At 36.7% G+C, this 27,227-nt stretch overlaps 1 protein-coding gene across 3 annotated transcripts in view; it reads left to right on the top strand.

The window, feature by feature from the left end:
* KIAA0825 overlaps window positions 1-27,227 on the top strand; it is a 407,300-nt gene that overhangs the window by 192,678 nt on the left and 187,395 nt on the right. For all 3 annotated transcript variants that reach the window (XM_081233566.1, XM_081233568.1, XM_081233567.1), the window contains exons 17-21: window positions 4,782-5,006; window positions 11,849-12,257; window positions 16,319-16,478; window positions 20,754-20,912; window positions 22,711-22,805. In XM_081233566.1, the coding sequence (XP_081089692.1) occupies window positions 4,782-5,006; window positions 11,849-12,257; window positions 16,319-16,478; window positions 20,754-20,912; window positions 22,711-22,805 (1,048 nt within the window). The remainder of the gene's footprint in view (window positions 1-4,781; window positions 5,007-11,848; window positions 12,258-16,318; window positions 16,479-20,753; window positions 20,913-22,710; window positions 22,806-27,227) is intronic.

Genomic DNA, 27,227 nt, shown 5'->3' with positions numbered 1-27,227 from the left:
TAAAAAGAACTGCTGTAAATAGGCCTTTACTAAGTGGTGGAGAGGTGTAAAGGAGGGGAAGCATTTTATAGGTCTATGTTTAGATCTCAGTCATTTAGTGAGCCTATGCCTCTGTGGTGTACTTAACAAGCATTTCAGTTTTTTTCTTACCCCTTCCTTAGGTCTAAGAGTATGGTTAGAGTGGGCTGGAGCTGAGTATTTCTCCTGTCCTAGGACAATTAGGCTCTGAGAATATGCCTAGTGAGTTAGGCTCTGTTTTAGTAGTTTCTCCTAAGGGCAGGCCTTAAGAAAAACAGAGTGTGCTGGCATATTTCCAGATGTTTCTTTTTCCCTCCTCTTGCTGGAAGCACTATAGGATTTTTCTCTGATATCTGCTGTGGAAACCTAGTCAAGTTCCTGGAGGTAAAACTCACAAGAGTGTAACAGCTCCCCCATGAGAGGGTCTCCCTAGAGTTCTTTTTTTTTTTTTTTTTTTTTGTGGTACACGGGACTCTCACTGTCGTGGCCTCTCCCGTTGTGGAGCACAGGCCCCAGATGCGCAGGCTCAGCGGCCATGGCTCATGGGCCCAGCCGCTCTGTGGCATGTGGGATCTTCCTGGACCAGGGCACAAACCCGTGTCCCCTGCATTGGCAGGCGGACTCTCAACCACTGTGCCACCAGGGAAGCCCCTCCCTAGAGTTTTAACTCTCAGACTTGTCTACACTGAGCCTCCAGCAATTGATCAGTTACAGCTGAGATTTTCCTACATTGGTTCTGGTTCCCAGGATAGTTTCTGCTTGTGAGTCTCTACTCCAGTAAGCTGTGCCTTGCTGTATTTGCCTGTCTGTCTCTCCAGTCTGGGGGGCTGTGGTTTGCCTTGTGTCCTCACCTCTTTTACAGATCCAGGAAGAGTTGTTGATTTTTTTTATCTGTTCAGTATTTTACTTGCTGTTAGAATAAAGTAGAAACATCCAAGCTCATTGTATGCAGAGCCAGAAATCAGAATACCCTGCCACTTTCTTTTCTCTGTTCTCTGTTCTCCATTTCTTCTTTCTTATCTCTACCATAGGCATCTGTGGATATTGATTAATCTTCCCTGTAGTAGTATCTAGTGCTCAAGATGTTTCAGAACCCTGCATCAAGAGAACACTGGGCACCACAACACTGTACAATTGTAATTTTTCCAGAAAACTCTTATCTTAGGTAATAATAATAATAGCAAATACTTACAGAGTGCCTACTATATGATAGTTACTTTACACAAATTAATTCATGTAATGTTAAAATAATTCTTTTAGATAAGTCTATTATTTTATCATTTTCAATTCCTTGATTTTATTTTGAAAGGAATAAACATACCCTTTTAACAAAAGGAAATAGAGGAATTCCTGGCTTTCTAGAATTTTTAGATATCTGAGATGCATTTAATCCATGATTCCAAAGAGTTCAACCCAAATGAATGTTAATTACTGATACAGGAAGAAGGCTTCTTTATGTCCTTCAATGAATTAAAGTCTTGAAACATCATTAAAAAGACAGACAGCTACACCATCCATCATTCACATAAAGAGCAACAAGTTTACCTAACTGATGATTATGTCATGCTAAAAAATAAAACTCTCAACATTTGATATCACCAAGATCCTCTTCACCATGGTGTGTTTTTTTTTTAATTGAGGTATAGTTGATGTACAATATTATACAAGGTTCAGGTGTACAACATAGTGATTCACAGTTTTTAAAGGTTATATTCCATTTATGGTTATTATAAAATATTGGCTATATTCCCTTGTTGTACAATATATCCTTGTACCTTATTTATCTTATACTTAGTAGTTTGTACCTCTTTGGGCATCCTTGTCTTGTTCCTGATCTTAGAGAAAGTGCTTTCAGCTTTTCATCATTGCATATGATGTTAGCTGTAGGTTTGTCATACATGGTTTTTATTATGTTTAGGTATGTTCCCTCTATGCCTGCTTTCTGGAGAATTTTTATCATAAATGGATGTTGAATTTTATCAAAAGCTTTTTCTGCATCTTTTAAGATGATCATATGGTTTTTATTCTTTGATTTATTAATGTGGTATATCACATTGATTGATTTGCAGATATTGAAAAATCCTTGCACCCCTGGGATAAATCCCACTTGATATGGTATATGATCCTTTTAATGTATTGTTGGATTCAGTTTGCTAACATTTTGTTCAGGGTTTTTGCATCTATGTCCATCAGTGATATTGGCCTGTAATTTTCCTTTTTTGTGATATCTTTGTCTAGTTTTGGTATCACGGTGATGCTGGCCTTGTAGAATGAGTTTGGAAGTTTTCCCTCCTCTACAATTTTTTGGAATAGTTTGAGAAGGATAGATATTTGGTAGAATTCACCTGTGAAGCCATCTGTTCCTGGACTTTTGCTTGGTGGGAGTTTTTTTAAATTACTGATTCAATATAATTACTGGTAATTGGTCTGTTCATATTTTCTATTTCTTCCTGGTTCAGTCTTGGGATATTGTATCTAATAATTTGTCCATTTCTTCTAGGTTGTCCATTTTCCTGGCATATAGTTGTAGTTTCTTACGATGTTTTGTATTTCTGTGGTGTCAGACATAACTTCTTTTTCATTTCTGATTTTATTGATTTGGACCCTCTCTCTTTTTTTCTTGATGAGTCTGGCTAAAGGTTTGTCAATTTTGTTTATATTTTCAAAGAACCAGCTCTTAGTTTCAGCACCATGGTGGTTTTAACAATGGGTTGTCATTTGAGAAATATCACCTTGAAATTTGAGGGCAAAAAAAATCATATAGTTGCTCTTTATTGATTCAAGTGATGGTCCCTGGACTTCCCAGTCATTTTAAAAAACAAACAAAAACTTTTATTGCATTTATCACACAAGTAATACATAGTCATTGCAGGTAATAATTTTTATTGGAAAGAAGGGAAGGAAGAAAGGGAGAAAGAAAGGAGGGAGGGAGGGAGAAAAAGTAAAAGAAGAAGAAGGAAAGGAAGAGGACAATCACCTGAAATCTCATTAGTCATTGATAATCACCATTAACCTTTTAGAGTACATCTTTTAATTCTTTTATATATGTATGTAGATATGTATTTTTTAATAAAAATAGTATCTCATACTCTTTTCTAACATGCTCTTTTTTTTTAAGGGTGAGCTTTTTATTTTAATGTTTTTACTTTAGACTCATCCCACTTTTTTTTTTAATATCTTTATTGGAGTATAATTGCATTACAATGTTGTGTTAGTTTCTGCTGTACAACAAAGTGAATCAGCTATAAATATACATATATTGCCATATCCCCTCCCTCTTGAGCTGCCCTCCCACCCTCCCTATCCCACCCCTCTAGGTTGTCACAAAGCATCAAGCTGATCTCCCTGTGCTATGCAACAGCTTCCCACTAGCCATCCATTTTACATTTGGTAGTGTATGTATGTCAGTGCTACTCTCTTATTTTGTCCCAGCTTCCCCTTCCCCCTCCTGTGTCCTCAAGTCCATTCTCCATGTGTGCATCTTTATTCCTGCCCTGCCACTAGGTTCATCAGTACCTTTTTTTTTTTTTTTTTTTTTTTCTTTTTGCGGTATGCGGGCCTCTCACTGTTGTGGCCTCTCCCGTTGCGGAGCACAGGCTCCGGATGCGCAGGCCCAGCGGCCATGGCTCACGGGCCCAGCCGCTCCGCGGCATATGGGATCCTCCCAGACCGGGGCACGAACCCGTATCCCCTGCATCGGCAGGCGGACTCTCAACCACTGCGCCACCAGGGAGGCCCAAGTACCTTTTTTTTTAAGATTCCATATATGTGTGTTAGCATATGGAATTTGATTTTCTCTTTCTGACTCAGTTCACTCTGTATGACAGACTCTAGGTCTATCCACCTCATTACAAATAACTCAATTTTGTTCCTTTTTATGGCTAATATTCCATTGTATATATGTGCCACAGCTTCTTTATCCATTCATTTGTTAATGGACATTTAGGTTGCTTCCATATCCTGGTTATTGTAAGTAGTGCTTCAGTGAACATTGGAGTACATGTGTATTTTTGAATTGTGGTTTTCTCATAGTATATGCCCAGTAGTAGGACTGCTGGGTTGTGTGGTAGTTCTATTTTTAGTTTTTTAAGAAACCTCCGTACTGTTCTCCATAGTGGCTGTATCAATTTATATTCCCATCACCAGTGCAGGAGGGGTCCCTTTTCTGCACACCCTCTGCAGCATTTATTGTTTCTAGATTTGTTGATGATGGCCATTCTGACTGGTGTGAGGTGATATCTCATTGTTAACCTGCTTTTTTTTTTAACTAATTGATAAATGGCTTTACTGTGAATATGGATATACCTAAGCTAATTAAACAAATCCCCAGTTATTGGACATTTGGATTATTTCCCAATTTTTCTTTATATTATTTATATAATCATAATTAATTTCTTAGGATAAATCTAGAGAAGGAATAAATGTGTTAAAAGGTAAGTAAAGTGTTAAAGCTTTTACTATTATTGTCAAGTTGTCATCTAAGAAGGTCATACAATTTATATATCCACCAGTAGAGTCCCCAAAGTACCAGCAAATGCTGGTATTCACTGTTATTTTAACTACCATTCCCCTTATTACCAAGCAGTAACTTTTTTTTTTCAAATGTCTATGGACTGTTTATCAATTACATGATTTCTAGGCTAAAAGCAGCTTTCTTTTCCTATAGCTTTAAACTAGATTATTGAGAAGCTGAATTCCCAACTGAATAGGGCACAGAATATTTCCAGATTCTGCTAACTGTAATATGCTGTCTGATTTTAAAGTCTCAACGTGCCTGGAGTCTGAGGTAGAGGTCATCCGATGCCTGAGACTGGCACTGACTGACGCCGTCAAGGACATTGTGAAGCAGATAATATCTGCGCTGAGCTCTTGGAGAAACTGTGAGACAAACCTTAACAAGCACAGTGTTCTTGAATGTCTGCGTGAGAGCATTCCAAAAGAATGGAATTATACTCCAAAAGAAACCAAAAGGAAAGAATCAAGCAAAGGTACATTTGTTTTTCTTTAAGAACACACCCCTGAAGAAGCACATTTTCTAGGTTATGAGAACAAGTAAAATTCTAAAAATTATAAAATGTGTAAACTGTATTAGTCTCCTTTCCACCATGTATATTTTGGATTCCTAATTTTTGTTACTGTGAGCCATATGATCAAAAAAAAAAAAACCTAGAGATGAAAATGACGCAAATGGTTATCTTCTTTATTTAACTACCAGTTCAAAAATTTTTGTGATATTTTGTGTTCATGTTAGTATTCACAGATGAGTCACATGAGTTTGAGTAATTTCCCTTAAATCTATTGAGTCATCTAAAATTCATCCTCTCAGGAAGATTGCTCTGATATTCAGTGTAATTATTCTTTTTTTGAAGTTTTTCCTCCACAACTACCAATTATTACTTTCTTTCCTCTTGTTAATACACCTACATATGTAGCAGTTAGGTCAAAAATAGCACCCCATTTAGTAGCTACACATATTTTTCTGACAGGGTATTTTTCCCCCAATATGTATGGTTCTGGATTCAGCGCATCGTTCCTCTTCAGGGCAATGCATCTATCACGTGTATTTAAGGATTATCAGTTACCTGTATTATTCATTTATTTTATTAATTAAGTCCTTTCTTCTTAAATGGTTTCTTCCTACCTAGATGTTTCTACTTTTCAAGAATTTCACAAGATTCCTTTGAATGTATCTTATCTGCTTGTATTCATGAATCTTCTTTAGGATTTTTAAAATAAAACTTTTCCCTTTTATTTTCATATTTAAAGATGAATTTTTTTTCACTAACTCTAAGGAAACTTTCAACAGTAAAATATTCCAGCTGAATCTGCTAAAGTCAATTGAGGAAACTAGCCTTTCTTTCATTCTTCTCCATGGAGATCCTAAATAATGTGGCTCTTATCCAGCAACCTTATAGACAGACTCAAATCAGTTATCCATCAGTGACATTTCATAGTAATGCTTTAATTCTGTCCAAGCCCTATTAAACAGCCTTTGAATCTAGTAAAGCCATTTAATTGAAATTGGAAAATGTCAGATTTTCATTACTTAAGTTCTTCCTCACCTGAGTTGTTGCCACCTCTCCTTTCTAGCTTTGAGATATTTCATAGATTTTGAGCAATACAGGAGGCATGATCTATAGTTTATGTATCAATGTCATATGAGTAGCACTGTTTTGCTTGCAGCTTTCAAGTTGGTCTATTCATGAACAATTTTTTTTTTTTCCTACAAGAATTTTGGAACTCTTCCATAATGTTTCAAAGAGCCTCTGGTTCCAAAAAATGCTTACTTTGTAGATACCAGTTCTTGTAGTTTTCCTTACTAAATAATATTTTTTCATAAAATTATCACTAAGAGTAGAAGTATAACACTTAGGCAGCCATGAAGGAGTGCCAGATCACATAAATATATAAAAGAAAGTGGTGGAGGAAAGTGACCTTATAACGCATTTTGTGCCTTCCAGGTGGATGTGACAATAGGAGAATACCATTGTTCTTCATTCCTATCCTCTTTTAAACTGACAGTGCTCAACCTTTATTTTCACTACAGTGTATAAGATAGATAATATGTACATGTCAGACACTAAGTCACTTATTCATTCAATAGATACCTACTAAGTCAGTTACTACTACATACCAGGTACTGGGGTTGGTCCAAGGATAAACTGTAAATAAGATATCCCCTCTTGGTGCTTGAAGACTAGTATAAATGTTTACAAATGGGTGCAAACACCTCAGGGGTTGTACAAGACAATTCTTTGGTCTGTGAGAAGAAAGAAAGCAAAACTACTGAAATTTCATATAGGGTGTCACTGGAACTCTCCCTTGGTCTGTGAGTGAGCCAGTCGTGTGTTGGGGACAATATTGTTGGGAAGGGCATGAACAGAGTAACCTTACTCCTTCATTAGCTTTCAGCGTTCAGTAATCAATTAAGGTTGTCCTTTGTATTTCAGAATTTAGTTTTAACAAAATTAATCCTCACAGAACACACAAGTGGCTTTAACATATTCCTGTAAATCAACAAATCAACTGTGGTTTAAAACTATTACAGGGAATCCAAGGGAGAGCAAACAATGACAAAGTAAAAAAGCTCACACTTAGGAATATTTCTAACATGAGCTGTTTCTCAGCCATATTATAAGGTAGAACATTGATAGTCAGATCAGATTTGGCCAAAAATAAAATAAAATAAAAAAATAAAAATGGGAAATGTGTGGGAAAACCATTTGAAACATGGCTTGTTAAACACGAATCCCTCCTAAATGAGTATTGTGCCTTGAGATAGTTAGAGATATCTAGCTAGAGATAGTTTGAAGTCATCTTGATTAGCCAAAGATTTCAAGACTAAGCATCCAAAACATGAAGATAAACCTCAGTAATCATTTTCAGCAGTGTTTTAAGTCAGTTGATATTTAATTCAGTACTTTGCACAATTCATCTAAATAATGAAGTGTTTAGAGGCCTTTTTTTTTTTGAGGATTCTAACTTAATAAAAGACAAATAGTCACTAGCTTAAAGAAAAAAATTGTCCTTCGTGACACAGTGAAAATAACGGAACATGGAAAACACTATGGTGACAAACTAAAATGTATTTCTTTATTTTTTGTCAGCAAATACATAGAAAACACTGAAGATTTGAAGAAATAAATAGTACAATAAATTATACAGTGTAAGAGATTTACCAAAGAACTGAATGGAAGGTCAGATGTTTCTGATATAGCTCAGCTTAGGTATTTGCTCCCGAAGCAAATACACAAAGAATTCGCTCCCTAAGAACAAATACACAACTAGTTGTTTTGTTTCTTCGACAGCAATTAAAGGAAATATATACCAGAAAATATATTTTCTTACCAGTAAATAACTTTTTAAATAAAAAGAATACATTATGGGGAAACTCTGGAGTAATTGTTTTAACTAAAACAATGGATTCTGGAGAGGAAACAGAGGTAACACCACAAGGAAAATGTATTCAAAGCACCATTCACATGTGGATTGTTGAGAAAGAAACTGATGGCAGAAATACACAGAGTGTTATCAGAAGTCCTTGAGATATTTTATTTTATAAAAACCAGAAATATTCGTTTTATAAAAACCAGTATCACCCATAAAAATGTCATAGCTGCACACTTAAGAACTTAGAATTTTTTAACATGGTTCAAATATTCCAAATAAGAGTTTTGGTTATTTTTGAACACTTCTTAAAAATACGAAAATGAAATATATTTCAATTTATTTTCAAGAACTGATTAACATAATGATGATGAATATTTATTATTCAAATTTCAACAACAACCTTTGCCTATTTGGTGGTTGAGATTGAAAAACGAGCACCATGATTTCACAAGTTCCATGTGGGTCTACGTATATAGTCCATGTAATGGCTTTTTCACCTATGACATCCATTAAAACCAAGTATTGAAACAAACTAAATTTATAACCTGACATTTGAATCAATGTATCATGAACTGTTAAAGCCCAGATTTTTAAAATAATAAAGCATATTAAATCACATTATCCTCACTCAATAATGTATTATTGACATTTTATACCACTAATAAAAAACATGTTTAAAGTTAATTTTAATACATTATTTGTCTTTATCTATTTCATTGTAAATTTCCTTTCTGTATGTTTTATAATCACCCAAATATATTATTACAATCAGTAGTCCATGCATAGGAAAGAAGAAATGATAAATATATAAATATACCTCTCACATTGCATTCATTTTGAGACATACATTTTTTCACACTTTATCAGCTCTGAAATTGGGATGGCTCTTACAATATATTATATATATGTGAGTTAGAAGTCAACTTATTTAAATAAAGACAGAAAAATGAGTGTGTGGCATTTAAAAAAAATCCTTCCCTGGTGTGCTGTTAACATCACCATAGACTCAGAGACCCTGTGATTAGTAGAATGGATTTGTCATCAGCCTAAAGGTTCTGATTGGAATTTGCCTTAAGCTTTAATAAAGTAGTTAGGGATTTGAGTACCTGCAATTCTCAGATTTTATAAATATCAGTAGAAGTACAGTTGTGAAGAGAATTGCTAATCTTCACCTGGTATCTGCTTATATTATTGTCAAATGTTTACTCACTATGTGCAGTTAAGCCCTCTTTAGGATAAACAGAATATAAGATATAATCTTTTAAGTCAAATACCTGACAGCAGATTAGGGAATATGAGACACAAACACATAAAAACAATAAAACATTTAAGATACTTTAAGAACACTGAGAAGAGTGGTCTCTTAGTTTGCTTTATCTATATTTTAAGCCTCATCTAAACATATTTATTTGAATAAAAAGAAAACATTTACTGAGGAACTATTTTTTACCAAGTATTGAACTAGGTGCTTTCATATTTATTATTTTATTTAATACAAAAGTCTTATGAGATCATTCAAATATATTTTGGACCCAGTTTTTACAAATGTATAAATACTGATCCAGTTAATTTTGAAAATGATTCTTAAGTTATCATGAATTTCTGAGGAGTCGCTAGACTAGACCTATGTTTTCCAAGAGCTTTGTACTTTTTTAGAGCATAGTGACCTCTTTAAATGTCACAAATATCTTGAAAAATCTTTCATAGTATTAAGTTATTTTTGTTCAGTAACAACAGTAAAAAACGTTTTTCTGAAGAACTTAAAACTATCCTCTTTAGACTTCTCGCTCCGTTCTAATGTTCAAATTCAATTATGTACATAGTGGATTAAAACACTTGTGTCTGGCTTTGTGGGATACTCAAGGAGTGAGGAGATTTTCTTCCTTGCTCTTGAGGAGCTTTTAGTCTCCTTGTAAAGACAACTCATGAATATGAGGACACGGGGAGGGGGAAGGGTAAGCTGGGACAAAGTGAGAGAGTGGCATGGGCTTATGTATACTACCAAATGTAAAATAGATAGTTAGTGGGAAGCAGCCACGTGGTACAGAGAGATCAGCTCGGTGTTTTGTGACCACCTAGAGGGGTGGGATAGGGAGGGTGGGAGGGAGAGGCAAGAGGGAGGAGATATGGGGATATATGTATATGTATAGCTGATTCACTTTGTTATAAAGCAGAAACTAACATACCATTGTAAGGCAATTATACTCCAATAAAGCTATTAAAATATAAAATAAAAAATAAGAATAAAAATAAATAAATATAAATAAAATAAAAATATAAATAAAAAATAAAATAAAAATAAATAAAAAATAAAAAAATAAGAATATAACATAAACAGTAATAGATGATAATACAAAAGATAGTACAACATGGCACGTTATGGACCTAATTACCAACATAGTCATATGGGTAATATGTTCGAATAAATTCATAGGAGGCAAGGACTTTGAACCAAGAATTGAAGATTATGAGTGACCCATGAAGAGGAAGGGCATCCTATGTGAGAATAATGAGATATTCAGAAGGCTAAAAGCAAAGAGGATAAAATAAAGGTTCATAGAAACTGGCTGAGACTGGACTGTGGAGTGTTTTGTCAGCAACGCTCTGCAGACTGATCTCGTAACAGTGGAAAACAGCTAAAAGAATTGTAGCAGAGAAATTAGGTAATCTGGCTTTACAGCTGGGCATGGTCTGGAGCAGGGAGATGAGAGGAAAACAATGAATTTAGTTTTAGCTATGGTTTGAGTTAATGATGACTAGGACAGAGAAGTGGAATGCCCATCGGGGAGCTGAAGTCATAGGACTGTTACCCTAGAGAAAGGCCAGGACTGAAGATTCTAGAATCATCTAGAAGAGTGGTTCTCAACTAGGAAGATGGGGACATTTGGCAATGCTTTAGAGACATTTTTGTTTGTCATAATTGATGAGGATGCCACTGGCATCTAGTGAGTATAGGACAGAGATGCCACTAAAACATCCTACAATGCACAGGTCGGCTCCTTACAATAAAGAATTCTCCAGCCCCAAATGTCAATAGTGCCAAAGTTGAGAAACAGAGGGAGGATCAGTAAATCCTTCAGAGAAATAACACCAAGTAAGGGAGAGTAGAATCTTCAGTCAACAGGCCAAGGACTTAGCAAATACATTTAAGAGATGTTAGTAGAAGTGGAACTAGCATGGGACACAAAGAAGCAGAATAATAGAGGTAAACATGAACCAGTTTGTTGACTCATTTATTCAACAAATACTTACTGAACAACTGTTGTAGATGAGGTTCTAAGTGCTTGGGCTACAGGAATGCCTTCCTGAAGCTTATATTCTAGTGGATGGAGACAGGTAATGAAGAAATAAAGGAGATTATTATTAACTGATGCTAAGTGCTATAATAAAGGCAATAAAATGGGATCTAATAATAGGGAGGGACTGGGGGCTGGCCTGAGAAGGGCATGAAGGGACTGCTTTACATGGGATGGTGGGGGGAGGCTCTCAGAGGAGGTGACATTTGGGCTAAGAACTAAAAGAAGAGGAGCCAGTCCCAGCAAGAGTTGGAATGATTCTCTCATGGATTCCAGGGGAAGAGGAGAAAGGCTTAAGGAAGTGCCAAAGGCCACAGAAGTCCAGCAGGAGTACCTTTGCATTTACTAATTAGGAGGACATTGGGCCCTTTAAACCTGAGGTCTTAGTTGATAAAAATATAAGTAATAATTCTGAACTTTCTAATCTTCATTTGTGGGAGGAAAAATTAAGTTTGGGATTTGGGGAATTTTTGGCAGTACTACAGAGGACCCCAGTAGAGTCCTGTCAGAATATGTCAGGAACTTGCTCTTTTCAACAATTTTCTCCACAAAAATTAGACATCCCCACACAACACTCAAAGCAACACAGTGATGGAACACAAATGCTAATATTAATCATACCTTTTCTTTCTTTTCTTCCCCAGGCTTCACAAGGCTTGCTGCTCAGGCAGTATCTATTGTAATCAGCAAGTTACCTACGGTGATTGCATGTTTGCCTCCCCCAGTTAAATACTTCTTTTTTCTGTCTGAGAGAAAAATGTCAAAAAACTTTGTTGAATTAAAGAAAGCTGGCCTGCTTGTCTGGAACTTGATTGTAATTATATGTCGGATATTTGAGGATGGAAACACTGTGGAACTTTTAACAGGTGCCTCCCTTGACAGATGGAGTAAAGAGAAACTCGGTTTAATCTGTGTGTGTTTGGAAAGCATCATGGGAGAGCAGACAAGTAGCCCTGATCAAATGACCCAAAAGGTCATACGGAGCATTGAGCAGCAAAAACCCAACTGGATTGAATGCCAATTGTTGAAAGCAAGGAAACTGAGCACCGAATGGTAAAGTGATGTTTTTCTTTCACTGAATTTCATCAAATACATTCACAAAAACAAAATCACCAATAAACAACCACCACAACCAACTATTGTCGGATAGGTGGCAATGGTCATTTTGCTAGCGTCATGGGAACTTTGATGAATACAGAAAAAGATAAATATTCCATTACAAACTGGATTGTTAATGTTCCTTGTCTTATTAGAATTTGAACCCCATTGATACACTGGAACATTATACTTGTTTAGTCACCATCTTAAGGTTTCTGATTAAAAGGGTGGTAGTTAAACCCAGGAGAATTTGGTTTCACTCCTTTTCAGTGTGCAAACAGGTATCTAGTGGAGAGCCTGGAGCGTTTCGTAAATGGATTGGCCATGGAGATTAAATTAAGAAGGAATTAATGGATATAAAAGGCTCTTTATTGCTTTCTGTGTACCTGATTGTCAAAAAGGTACACATTTTTCATCTGGTAATGTAAGAATCCCAGAAGGCAACTGGGGCATATCACACTCAAGCTATAAACACACCCAGCTGTTTCTGTATGAAAATGTCAGCCTTCTCATAGGTTTGTCACCAAGAGCTAAGTGATTTGTGGTATTGTGAAGATTTTTAAGGGTCCCTGATGAATTTAAATATGTACATAGAGTCCTCCTATCTTAAAAATAGTCTTCAGTATAGAATTGCATGATATTGATAAGGGAGTTATGGTTCATGTGGTCTACAGTTCAGTAAGCCAGCCCCTCCTTTTTCTACACTCTCACACACACAGTCCCCCATTCTTTGAAAATATATTCATATTGCTAGAAGATACTATTATAACTTTCTGCCTGAAGCAACTAAAAGTTGTTACTTTTAGTACATGGTAGTGATAAAGAGCACAGGCTCTGGAATCAGATGGACAAATACAAATCCCTTGTAAGTGGGCCATCTTGTGTGAGTTACAGAATCTCTCAAAACCTCATTTTTAGTGATGATACTAAGCTGGTAGTATTGTTTTGAAAAATTAAATAACATTTGTAAAGTTCTTAACATCGAGCTTAGAACTAGTGAACATTTTAAAAAATATGTTGCACTCACTGGTTAGTAGTGTGATAACAAATACTCTTTACTGGTTTACATTAATCTGTAAGACTTTATATTAATCCAAATTAATATAAGTAGTCATGTAAGTAATGTAAGAAATATAAGTAATCATGATTTTCCTGTTCTTGTCATATGACTCCTAGAAATTTACTTGTGAGCATCCTGTGTGTAGGAATAACAATAGCAGTCAGGAAAATGCTTAGTAACATTGACAGTGACCTTAATCTTTACATTTGCATTTGATACCAATTTACAGGCTTTAATTCAAGACTAAAAGATTAAGGCCACGTCATTATCCATAGCAGTGGGTGTAAAAGGGAGAGAAAAAAGCAGAGTAAAAATAGTGGATATGATTATAAAGTTAAATTTATGATACTGCTGAATTAGGACCCCCCTCTATCAATAAGATCAGTTTAAAGTAATATCTGTAATATACCTGGGGCTACAGGAATCCATAAGAAAACTTTTTCCTTAAAAGTTAATTTTCGTCTAAGTTTCTTATAAACAGCACTAACACATCTGGTTATCTCCTTTAGTAGGGAATTGTCTAGCTAATATTTGGCTGATTAGCTATCTGTTGTAACATGCATCCAAAATAAAGAATTATTGATTTTTAAAAATGTTTTATAGCCCTCAAAGATTCTGAATACATATTATGTAATTTGTAATTAGCACAGTGCTATCTGTCTTTCTCAATTTCTTAAATAATATCAATGTACAAAAATCCAGATTTAAAGTTATCTCATTTATTTGTCAAAGAGTTAAATTTGACTTATTAACTCACTTTAGGTAATCTCTTATGGATTTGTGTGCTATAGGAATGTTTCATCTCGAGTTTGATTTCAAGATGATTATCTGATATACACATGAACTTCCATCTCTATGCATTTCTCGCAAATTGATGATTATTTAGTTCATAGATCTATACCATGAGGAAAATGTATTTTAAACCATGATGTCTGTATACAGGTGGAGGGTTGCCTTTGCTTTACCATAAATTTTTTTTTCAAGTATGAGAATGTAAGCACTTAAAATAGTTCCTCTGTTAAACTAAATGAAATCTTAATTCCTCATGAAGATTATCTTGTAACTACACAATATCATTTAGCTAGATTTCTTTCACTTGCACCCAGATTTAATTTTGATTTTATGGAAACTGTGAAAATAACTGCAGTGGAAAGGTGGCAGCTGTAAGCATTACTTATCTTGCATGCTGCCTGAAAACATTACTATTCATTAAAATAACCTTCACTTTGTAGTAACACTCAAGCTGTAAACAGTCAACTTAGATTCTGGAGAACACACAGGCCAAAAAGTAAAGAAACGTCTGTCTTTGCAAAGTAATTTGTCGAGTTGAAGATTATTGTTTTTCATCATGGTGACCCTGACTTGGCTGGCTGGGTGCATATACAGATTAAGATTAATGCAGTTATTCCTTGGCTAAGGTCTGCCTCTTTCAGGGCACATTCTCCCTAATGACATGATTGATAGGCAGTCCCAAATCCAGAGAGGAACTCATTAATCATAGCATTGACTGAATCCAATCATTTGCTTCACCTGCACAGTGATGGACAGGAAAGGATACAATTCAGGGGCTGACACTGAGACACTCTTTTGTCAGAGGGCCTCAACTTTTTCCATGTCAGCCTCTACAAAACCTGACAAGAAATTTTGCTTGCAGCCTGCATGCAGCTTCAAAAAGATATTTACAAACTTTTTTTTATTGCAAAAAGGTCTTTTTTGTTTGCTTAAAGATTTACTCTAGCTAATAAATATCTTTAAGAGTAGGATTTGCTTTATTTTTTAGCAAGGCTTATATGATCATAAAGTTCTTTTTTTCATTTTTTTTTTTAGAGAAGGATGCTTTGAAGTTACATGTGGAAGCAATATAACAGTTAATGTCCAGCAGCTGGGTATCATTTGGCTCAGTCTTCAGGTCAGCGGCACTGACTCTTAGCAGAATTAATTTTATAATCATGGCAAAATCTCAGTAATGAACTGCAGTATATAGCTGATTACACCACAGTAAATTTCATTTAGTCTGGAAAACAGTGGAAACCCATGCGTTTTCTTAAGAATACTTAGACTGCAAAGACTAACGTGATCCTAATAGCACTTGTAAAAAGAAAATTAGTATGGAATATATATGATGTAAGTTGAATATCGTGATTAATTTTACACTGGTACAGCTTGAGAATTTTTTTAAAATTATGTCATCCATTATTACTATGTAAATAATGTTTAAAATCAATAATAAGCATATGAGTTCTTATAAAAGAAACCTTTCCCACATATAACTTGCACATTCCTGGTGTGGTTATAATAGACCCTTTCCCGGGAAGGATAAGCAGCATAGTGACTTTTGCTAAGTTATCTGTCACCTAGAAGGAACAGGAGGGGGGCATGTATTTTTAGAAGGCAACAAGTGTCAAAAGGCCAATTTAAAATACCCAGTGGTCAGCGCTCCTGCAGGAAGCACCCAGCCTATATTTAGCATAATAGGCTCCCCCTTTTGACACTTTAATTAGTCTTTAATGTGTTCTGAGACAGGTGTAAAGAGGAATCTGCAAAAGACAGAATACCAAAGCTATTTCTGGCATCAAAGATACTCTTTATCCTCAGAGAGAAAATACAGATTATTTCTTGCATGTTTTTAAAAAGAAATGTTTTGTTTTCACCCCATGATTATAGCAATTTCAACAATTGTGGTAATGGGGAAGTGTTTTATAGATAGGAGTATAAATGCAATAAAGAAATGTTTTAAAAGAAACGATTCAATTTTTAAAATGCTTTCAGGTGCTCAGTTCTAAGGCGCTGTTTATCTGAGCTGCAGCCTTTTGGGAAGGCTTACCTATTTGAGCAAAGTCTTTATAGGTGCTTTGAATCCGAGATTTACATCGACTCTCCACACTCAATCTCTTTGATTATTTTCCATCTTTACAGTTCTTCACCACTGATACTTATATGCTTTCTTTGTATGTAGTGCATTTATGACAATAGAGAAAAGCACAGCCTTAGAAGAAGGAGATATTGCTCTTGAACTGACTGAGCAGAAAATAAACATGATGGTCCTGGATATCTGCCACAAACCAGGTGGCAGCGAGTACCTGAGGCAAATTTATCACATCATGCGGCTCAATGAGGTAGGGAAACGGCCTTTTTACCGAGCAATTAGGTGTGTACTGGCCTGAGGCAGCGTCTGCTGGCAGCTAAGGGTTAGTCAAGGAGGTGATAATACTTCTTAAAGTCAATACCAAACTCAATATTGCATTATTAATAGAATCTATTCAGCCCCGGCTGTTCTGCATTTGTACAGCAGAAGCTTCACCGAAACAATGTCGCTTTTATTTATACGGTTTAAACAATAACACGGTTCATATACTCAGTTCGGAATTGTAGAGACTAGAGGTGTAGTATGGAAATTGTGTATGTGTGACCATTAAGCTGATGTTAAAATCTGGTATTTGTGAAATGAAGAATTTTCTGAAGAGAGATATAGCTCTTCTCCTGTAGACATCATACTCGTGTTGGTGAAGTTGAAGATTCCTTACATAATGAGAAACTTCAGAAGAATATCGAACCATATTTGGGAGCAACTAGATTAACCCAAGAAAATACATTAATGTAGGGACACTGATTAGAACCAGTCATGCTTATTCACCTCTCTGCTGGGTTAAGCGTCTGACCTTGCATATATCTGGCTATTTTAGCAAAAATGTAAAGAGTAGGTATCTCAGTTATTTACTTGAAACAATACAAGTTTGCTAACTTAGGTTTTTAATTTGATCATACATATCTGGATTCGAATGTGACATCTAGTGTGAATTAGAATTATGTTTATATTTGCAAACACATAAATGTATTTTTTGGCATAATAAAAATTGTATAATATGAATAATGTTAAGATATAGTGTTTTATCTCCATGAGGTAGGCCTTAAAAACTGTACATTTCCAAGGAGTGAATTAACTCTACCACAGGATTTTATGACTCAGTTACATAAATGTTCTCCCCACCATTATCTATCTGAAAGTTTCTTCAAGTAAATCTTGTTTTCTGGCTTTCAGAGAGGTAATCAACCAGTCAACTTCAATGATCACCTGAGAAGGATGGAGGCCTTTGTAGCTATGAGACAAGGTCCTGTTCTTAAGGGACTGGAGCTCAGTAGCAATTGTTACAAAGTAACACAACCTGTTCATGCTTGCTAATGATCTCTCACAGCTTGTTTGAGGTTTCCATCTCGGGCAAGCAGGAAGTCTGGCCTTGGCAAACTGGAAGACCTCCATTACGGAGTCAGGGTCTTCTTGGGCATGTCAACCTGGCCACCCAGATTGGCCAAAGTAACTGTGGTGGTTACAGAGGAACAGATGTTGTAGTCAGAGTACCCTCAGAGCCTTAGTAAAGTTGATTTACAATAATTCTGAGCACAACAATGGCTGGTATAGATTGCCAAACTGATAGAGGAGTCCTTTCTTTCAAAGTTCCATAACACAAGAAACATCAGTAAATCACCAGTAAGCAAAATCAACAAAAATTAAGTTGGATATTTACTGGCCGTCGGCCACCTGTTGTATTCAGGAAATCCAAAGGCTGTTTTCTCGTAGAACTCGTGGAACTCTGAGGAAGTGCTTCTGACCAGGTGTGCTACGAGAGCTGATGTACGTAAGACTCTTTGCGGGAGTATCACCACATTTTGATTCAAAGTTATGAGTTTTCTTTCTCTGCAACTGAATATACTTACTGTTATGGCAACATCTATCAGGTGGGAAAGCAAGCTAAGTACTTGGTGGTTTATTGTGCTGCGTGAAATGCAGGGCTGCAAGGTTAGAGGCATAATGTAATGTGAGGATAGAATCAACGAAAGTAGCGAGGCCTCTACCTTGACTGCTTAGACAAAGCAGGCAGTAAACACAAATAACACAGGGTGACTGAGTGACTAGCATAATACTTATGGCTGCTTTTATACTGAGGCATCGTTATGCTGTAGGTAAATTGCACCGTGACGTTTGTTCATTTGATGAGTGGCGTCATGTCTTTAGCACTTTCAGGTGTGCTGCTAAATAGTGTTCGAAGACATAAATACAGAGCATTTACACGTGAGGCCTGGGTGAGTGGAAGCATGGGTGTGCTATTGAGAGACAGGGAAGTTTTGAGAGAAGATGAGATTTTAAATGTTTGAGATAAAGGTAAGGTGTCTGAGCATAAAAGTCCAAGTGGTGGTTGAAGATGCTGGCCAGAAGCACAGATACAAGAGGCTGTGACTGTAGATTTGGTGGCTTTCAACTAGGACGGTGTTTGAGCTCATGAGGCCAGTGTATCTCTTCAGTGGAGAGCAACAGAGAAGCGATGGGTAGAGGAATAAGCTCTGATATAACGGCACAGGGAATATGTTCAAGAAAGGATGTTCAAAGAAAAATGTATTTCTTCTAAAGAAAGACCACATTAGCAGTACGTCTGGTTAAAGTGATGCCACAGAAAATCTGCGGCTTTTGAGAAGGGGTAGTGACAAGTGTCAATATAGCACAGAGGTCAGAGAAATCCACAAGGGAGAAAACACCATTGTGTTCACAGCTTGCAACAGAACAGAGCACTTTCTCTTTTCTGAATTGTGGAAACAAAAAAAGCCAAAACATAGCCAGGTAAGGGGAAACAGTGAGAACAATTGTTATTAGCCAAAACAAAGCAGTTTTTCAATGAGTGAAAGGGGAATAATTTATTCCTTTTTAAAATTTTACTTTCAGGAATCATGATGGAGAAAAATTGTTTCTGTTCAAAAATCTAAATCTAATATAATTCTTTTCTGATGGCTTTATTGTTATCTAATAATATTTAATAAGAGTCCATGTGTGTCTGTGTGTCTGTCAGATGCTACAGAATTAATCATTCTAAAAAGGATATGGTCCACAATGAGCAGGTTTAAGAAATGTCAAGCAGGGCTTCCCTGGTGGTGCAGTGGTTGAGAGTCCGCCTGCTGATGCAGGGAATGTGGGTTCGTGCCCCGGTCCGGGAAGATCCCACATGCCGCGGAGCGGCTGGGCCCGTGAGCCATGGCCGCTGAGCCTGCGCGTCCGGAGCCTGTGCTCCGCAACGGGAGAGGCCACAACAGTGAGAGGCCCGCGTACCGCAAAAAAAAAAAAAAAAAAGAAATGTCAAGCAGTGTTTTTTATTGCGAGATGGAGTGTTTTAGGATCTGAAATTTGCCTTCTACAGTGAGTACAGCAGGCGTTCTCTATTCATGAAGTTACAGAGGCACAGGGAAAACACAGTGACCTGAGACCAGAGGTCTGGTTTCTTACTGACGCTACCAAGCTCCCGTGTGTGACCTCAAGTTTGTCTTCTGACCTTTCAGAGCCAACCACTGAATGTAGTGTGGGCTAGAGTTTCTCAAACTTTCATGTGCCTACTCATCTCCTGGGAAAGCTTGTGAACAGGCAGATTCTCATTTGGTTGGGCCTGAGATTCTGCTTTTCTAACACGCTCCTAGGTGAGGCTCATTTGGCTGATCCACACACCGGACTTTGAGTAGTAAGGGTTTTCGAGATGACCTCTGAAATCATTTTCAGCTCTAACTTTCTGAACCTAAGTCATAACCCTAACCTTGAAGAAAACATTATATTGTGACACACTAAAAATCAGGAGGACATTTCTGTTATATTATTTATTAAATGACTTATTAAGTATTTGATAGTTTGAGGGAAACTTTTAGTCATTTAAATTTATCATTTTCCAGAAGGAGTCTTATGAAGTAGATTATGGTTATTCATCTTTTTATTTATGGATGGAAAATGAGGTAATAATGCAGTAGATGGACTTTTTCTTTTCCTCCCCAGGTTGTCACTGGCATTTGGGGGTAAAATTAAAATTACATACTTTGAGCTTCTATTGAACCTTGATATTTTTCAGTCCACAGTGTGAAACTAGAGTTTAGGAGCTTGCATTATAATTAATTCTACATAGAGGGAGACTGCTTACAGGGAACTATCAGAGTACTTAGTTCTCTGCTGAGCATGGAGTAGGTAGCAACTACACTTAATGAGTGAAGGAACAGTCTTGTACTGTGAAGTCATGCACCCGAGTTAAGTTTTGGTAACCAGACATGTTAATGTGAAGAAATGACAAGACAATGCCTATTAAAAAGATTCTGATACATCAAGCATACATTCATTATGTGAGAATTTGTTAAATGGTTTTCTAATCTATCCTATATATTAAGTGAACCTGTTTTTGATGGGTTTATTGTAATCCTGATTGGTATGTACTCTGCTCTGTTTCTTCTGAAAATGTATTCTGTCCTGAGGCAAATAATACTGTGTAATGTAGCAAATGTGCTGAAAGGGTAGGTTTGGATATTGACCAGTTTATTCTTAAAGATAATATATGCTTCCTACCATCACGACTTGTAATTTTTTTCCCTTGAAGGAGTATTTAAAAGAACAGCTGTTTTCTATGAATGGTTCAGAGGAAAAGCCATTACGCATCCGACCTTTAAAGATGACCTTGAGGAGTGTGGAAGATCAGCCCTCTGCCTTTAACCCTTTCCATGTGTACAAGGTGTTTAGCGAAAGCGTGCTTGATCAGGTATGTGGAAATTAAAATAGTAAATTTAATTAAAATTTGTGGAGTTTTTTTTACACAAGTTAGAAAAAAAGTGCTTTGTGTTTGAATATTTACTCAGAAGCTTCTTTGACTGGGAAGCAAAAGGCCTTGTTCTTGTTTGTGCAAATTGACTTGGGAAAAGTTATTTTACCTTCTTTCTATTTGTCAAACGGATTCATATGTTTGGTCTGTAAACTTTGACTTTTGCCCCGGTCAGTTCACTGTGGGCAGAGGGAGCATCTGTTCGGCTGGGTCTCCAGCAGCCTCGAGAAACCCCGTCTTTCTTACAGTCTTCCCCTCCCTGGCTTCCCCCATCTCCCAATACACACGCTCACAAAACACCTTGCAATCTTTATGAATTTATCTAATTTATCAGGTAAACTATAAAACAGTTTAAAATTGATTGTAAATAGAGCTTTGAGCTCCTATTTTAAGTGGCATGAGGTAAATTTGCTGTTTTATAACCCTAAACACATTCCTGAATTTAAAATGAATTTGTTAACGATCTTAAAGTCAGGATGTTTGGAATAAAGTCAATGTGATAAACACCACACATTTTTTAATGTCAGATAATGCCATTGTTTCAGCTGCATGTTTCATAGTCGCATTAAAAAGATCATCTTTATTTCAAAGGACTTGAAACCTAAAGCTGCTTTTGCTTTGTTCTTTTTTTGGTGCCTTTTCCCAGTAGCCTCCTGACAGACTATTTGAACTAACAGGGCAGAAGAGAAGGATTGCTTGACCTAGAGCTCTGACGAAAATAAGAATTAAAACAATGGCCTAATTCGGGATGCAGATAATATTTTTACCATGCCTGTTACAAGCCTAGTCTACATTCATCAATACTGTAGTAGAATAAGACCTTCAAATGCTGACAACCTGGGGCAGAATTCTCCTGCTCTATGACAGGATTGTAGTGCTCCATTAATCAGCAGGTGACAGGGCATAGTTCTTGTTGGATTTTAAACACTGGCCTGGATGCTTATTATCAAAACTATTTAGTGTTAAGGGGTATAAGTGTCTATAATACTTTAAAACCAAATATATTGTATAAGTTTGAGTTTATTGGCTGCCTTCCTGCGTTGTACATTAGATTCCTCCAACCATAAATAATCATTGTGGCTGTTAAATTATCCTCACTTCATTTAAATAAACGGTGTGTTGTATTCAGTTCTGAATTATGAGATTATCTTTCACAGTAATTTTTCTCCTTACTCTGTTGTGAAATTATCTATTAAATGAGAAAAAAAGAATTACTTATGTTATTTACATTTACAGGTCCTTATAATTTCCCCTTTAAAGCAGATTCTTAACCAAAAACACTAATATCCTACTCTAATTAAGCTGTGCCTTGTAATTTGAGCCATAGTACTTCCATCTTTGTTTTTTTAATCAAACTTCTGGGTGCTTAAAAAAAAAACACAAAAAACTATAAATTGATACATGAAAAAGTTGCCAATTATTTTGCTTTGCTCTACAAAGAGTCACCCTTTCAGAGAAACTTGTTGCAAATTTCATTAGCTCTTGGAAGAATAACGACTCAAGAAATTGATTTATATTTTTATAAATAATGACTACATCCCCAAATGGATTTATAAATTAATTGCTGTCTTATTGGAATAAAAACCTTATTCTGTGGACATGATTGATGTTATCTGTCTAGGTCCTTGTTCTGGACCCCCCTCCTTCTTAGTTAGTCTATCACAGCTGGAGCTTTAATTTACTGATCATATTAACTCTGATTAATAACTAACAATAGCGTCTTCTCATTTATCAACAGTCAGCTATCACAAAATGGAACTGGAATTGGTCAAACTTGCTGCCAAATTATCTGGGACTGGATAAGACGACCTTCAATGTACTGCTCAAAAACAGGTAATAAGATTGGGGATTTGGGGCATGTGGCGGGGGAAGAGGATATATATCTTTTATATATAGGTTGTATGTGAGTGTGTGTGTGTATATATATATATATATATATACATTTGAAATTATATGAAGTATAGTTTCTGAATGCTGTTTTTCTATAGTAAGCATTTGCAGAAGGCAGGAAAACTTTTTCTGAGATGAAATTGTTTGATTTTAGTCTAAATTTTAAATATTTTTGATTTTGTGTTGTAAACACCAAAAGTTATTGATTTGAATGTCATTATAATACTATGCCTTTGTTTACAACGGTTTAGTGAATGCATACAAAATGCCAAGCCAAATCAACTAATCAGGGGAAACATGTAAGTAAAACTCTCATGATTGAATTTTTTTGCTTTTCAGCCAGTTATTTTGGCACCGTCTTGCTGTAGTCTCAGTTGCATACTACTTTACACACATATGCACACACGCGTGCACTTACACCCCAGGACAACCCAATAAAATGATAATGTGATTTCAGGCTAGGAGTCTATACATGTAATTTATTTTGCACAAAAGCATAAATGTTTTCTTTATATTTTGGATCAATGAATATGGCTTTTCCCCATACTTTTAAAGTTTTCAGTGAAAACAGTAAGGTGTAAATTTTAAATTTGCATTTCTCTATCAAGTATCACGTTTTTACATAAAATATATATGTGCAGTTGCTTTTATTCTTCAGGTATTATCTGTTTGTTTACACTCACTTATCTTCTTTATGATCTTTGTATGTTTTCTTATCTTTCTGAAAAAAATATAAAGTATCATTTTTCATAAAAGATGATAAGGATAGTGACATACTAGAATTGTCAAATCATCCTTGAGATATCTGGGTGCATATAAGAAAATATCTTGAGAGAGAGATTTCAGTATTTCCCAGGTGGAGGTTTTAAAAAAAAAGGCAGCTTTATTGCCAAGAAAAGCGGTAGCTTAGATGTGTCGTCATAGTGGTATTCCTAATATTTTACCCCTGAATGAAGCTCACCCACCCATCATGGACAAAGTTGAACAATCCAGAAACTTCCCCATCAAGGACAGAGCCTTCTCTCAGCAAGCTTACCACGTGGCAGGTAGTAGTTCAGAGTGCACCCTATTAATGCACAAGTCCCCCACAGGTGTTCCTAACCTGTCCCAAAGTTGCCTGGAGAGATGAGAGGTAGGGGTGGTGGAGGAAAGGCCAGGTCTTCTGTTGAATCTATGGCTACATAATGTTTACCCAGTATTAAATGTCTATCTGGAAACAAACTAGGGAAGGTAAGTCATTTTTTCCCTGCTATTTGGAAAGTTTTGAGTTTATGTAGATTAACTGTATTACAATTTACTAAGTCTTTTCAGCTGTGAATTGCTGCTTCCAGTCCACTAAATGGTAAACTAGGGGCAACACATCCTTCAAAACTCACTGCATTTGCTCTGTATAATATTCACTTTTAAGTGAATTTGTGTTTTACCCCAAATTGCATATTGTTGTTTTTGTTTAACAACTTTAGTTATACCTCAATTAGGCTGATAGCTATTAAAGTCTCTTTCCCTGACATATTATGTGCAGGAATGAGTGGGGAAAAAGAACTCCTACAAATTTAGCCAGAAGTAACAGGTCAAAACAGTTCTCTTGGAAAAGGGTCATGAATTTTTTTTTTAATTAATTTATTTTTTGGCTGTGTTGGGTCTTCGTTGCTGCGTGCAGGCTTTCTCCAGTTGTGGCGTGCGAGGGCTACTCTTCTTTGCCGTGCGGGCTTCTCGTTGCGGTGGCTTCTCTTGTTGCTGAGCACAGGCTGTAGGCACGTGGGCTTCAGTAGTTGTGGTGCCCAGGCTCAGTAGCTGAGGCTTAAAGGTCCTAGAGTGCAGGCTCAGTAGTTGTGTGCGCAGGCTTAGTTGCTCCGCGGCATGTGGGATCTTCCCAGACAAGGGCTCAAACCCGTGTCCCCTGCCTTGGCAGACGGATTCTTAACCACTGCGCCACCAGAGAAGTCCCAGGGTCATGAATTTTTAACAGAAACAGCTAGAATCTCTTAGATTCTTAAAGAATGGTATGAAAAGCATTCTGTTCTAAACTACCACACACCACAAGCTACAATGAATATAATTGAGCCGCCTTAGAAGAATGAAAGACCCCTGAGAGTTTTTCATCTCTTTTAGCACTTTCCCATTTAAGAGTGTTATTTATGAGACTTGATTTATATTGAACTGGTAAGGAAAATTTTTTTCTGTTATTTTCTCTGAGAGACTCTCTTGTTTGGGTTTATCTGAAATGCTGCTTTAAAAAGAAATAGTGCATTGAATTTTTTTTTTTAATTTTTTTTTTCCGGGCTTTCTCTAGATGTGGTGAGCAGGGGCTACTCGTCATTGCAGTGCTCAGCCTTCTCATTGTGTGGCTTCTCTTGTTGCGGAGCATGTGCGGAGCACGTGCTGTACACGTGCGGGCTCAGTAGTTGTGGCTCTCGGGCTCTAGAGCACGGCATTGAATCTTTGACAACATGGTTATTTGAAATTACACATTTGAAAATGAGACCACAGAACATTGAGCTTTTAAAATGAGAGTTATATATGCTATCCTACATCCAAAAAGTGATATGTCTTTTGTACAACCATGATCTTTGGGGTTAGGCAGAGCCAAAGATGAAAACCTAGAGCAGCTCAGCTGAATATGCTCAGTTCTTTTTTCCAAAAGTCAGCAATTAAACAAGTTACTTATTCCCTTTTTTTCTCTCTTTAGTTGGTAATAAAGTTATACTAATCTATCTCTACACTATGGTTGAGTTATATATAGCACTGGAAATATTGTCTGGGAACAAACATTTGTCACAAACAAATGTCACAACAAAAGTGAAGTCAAATACACAAATATGAAAAAAGTTGAGGAGAAGGGAATCCTTTCTATTCACCTCCTAAATTCCTTTGTGCCTGGCCTTCAAATCCAATATCATAAGCAGACCATCTGTGGACTTAACTCTCTCAAGACTAATACCCTGAGTGGTCAAGATTTCCCTCACCTCCAGAACAGGATGGAAATGGGAAAACAGTATTCCTGGGTTCTCAGGCCAGTCCTGTTGTGAGCTTACCTTAGGAAAATTATCTAAACTATTCAACTTTGGAGTTTCTCATCTTTAAAATTCAGTGATGATAATTATATATCTACTTCATAGAGATTGTTGACATAATCAAGAGAGTGCTTAAAGGATATGAAGTGGTTTTGAAAGTTTAAAATACTGTACATACTTAGAAAAATAGTAGCACTAGCAGAAAGCAGTGTTAGTGTCTGGCCAAGTAAGGAAACAGTAAAGGTCATTTGGGATTAGTAGGGTGTTGGAGGTGGGAGGTGGGGCAGTCAGGTTATACCTGAGGTCAAATATATGGAGGTTATGTACACTCCAGGCCTAAACCAATCATGAGGGTCAGAACAAGTGTCAGGTCAGAGACCAGGCAGCAGGCTCATGAGTCTGTAAGACAAGCAGTGAAAAAATGAACAAGGAAGAGGGTCTAAAGACCAGGTGAGCCACGTAGGAGGTAAAGACTCAAGGGATGAGCACTTGAGGGACGATTCAGGTACATGAAAGAGGAGATATGGTGGTGCCAATAATATGTGTATCTGAGGCAACACTAACCTTTGTTCCACAAGCTGATTCTGTGCTGACTGCCAAGTCAGAACGAATCTTGAAGTGGCAGCCTGAGTCCTTGGCCGGGATGGGCCCTCTGCTTACTATAAGGCCTCATCTCAAAACACGTCCCTTCAATTCAGATGATGTTCTAAGTTCATTGCCTTTCCTGTTCTTTGGATTCTCCAAACTCTTCCCCATTTTAGGGTCTTGGTACTTGTAGTTCCCTCATCTCTTTTCATGGCTGGTGCCATCTTGTCTATCTGGGGCATAAGTCCCCTGCTCAGAGAGGTCTTTCTGTATCACCCATCTAAAGTGATCCTCCAAGTCTATTTCACTGTGCTCTCTCAATTGAGCTATCACTACCTGAAATCATAGTTTCTGTTTATTGTTGTTTAACCCTGCTTCCCCCCGCCCCCCCCCACCTCCAGAGTGGAAAGTACAATCCATGAGAAGAGTGCCTTGGTTTTCTTATTCCAACCGTGTCTTCAGTACCTAGACTAGCCCTTGGGCACATAGCTGGCTCTGAGTAATATTTGTTGGATTAATTAACAAACAAATGAGGAATAAGAATGCAGAGAAAAAGTCAGCCTTTGACAGATGAACACAGAGTAGGTGTTCTCTAAAGGTGGTGTTTGATCAACAGTCATGTTGGAATAAGAAGTATATCCTGGAAAATCTCAAGTAAAAATTTATCTATATGCATATTCATTCATTTGGATGAAAATCGGGTTAATTAAGCTTTGTATGTTTAAAATGCCTGTTTTTGTTATTATGTGAAGTTCAGCTCAGATTA

This window comes from Mesoplodon bidens, assembly GCF_964165515.1.
Source record: "Mesoplodon bidens genome assembly, chromosome: 4".
Taxonomy (NCBI): domain Eukaryota; kingdom Metazoa; phylum Chordata; class Mammalia; order Artiodactyla; family Ziphiidae; genus Mesoplodon; species Mesoplodon bidens.
The sequence above is the reverse complement of the archived record's forward strand: the minus strand, read 5'-3'. Positions and strand labels throughout refer to the sequence as shown.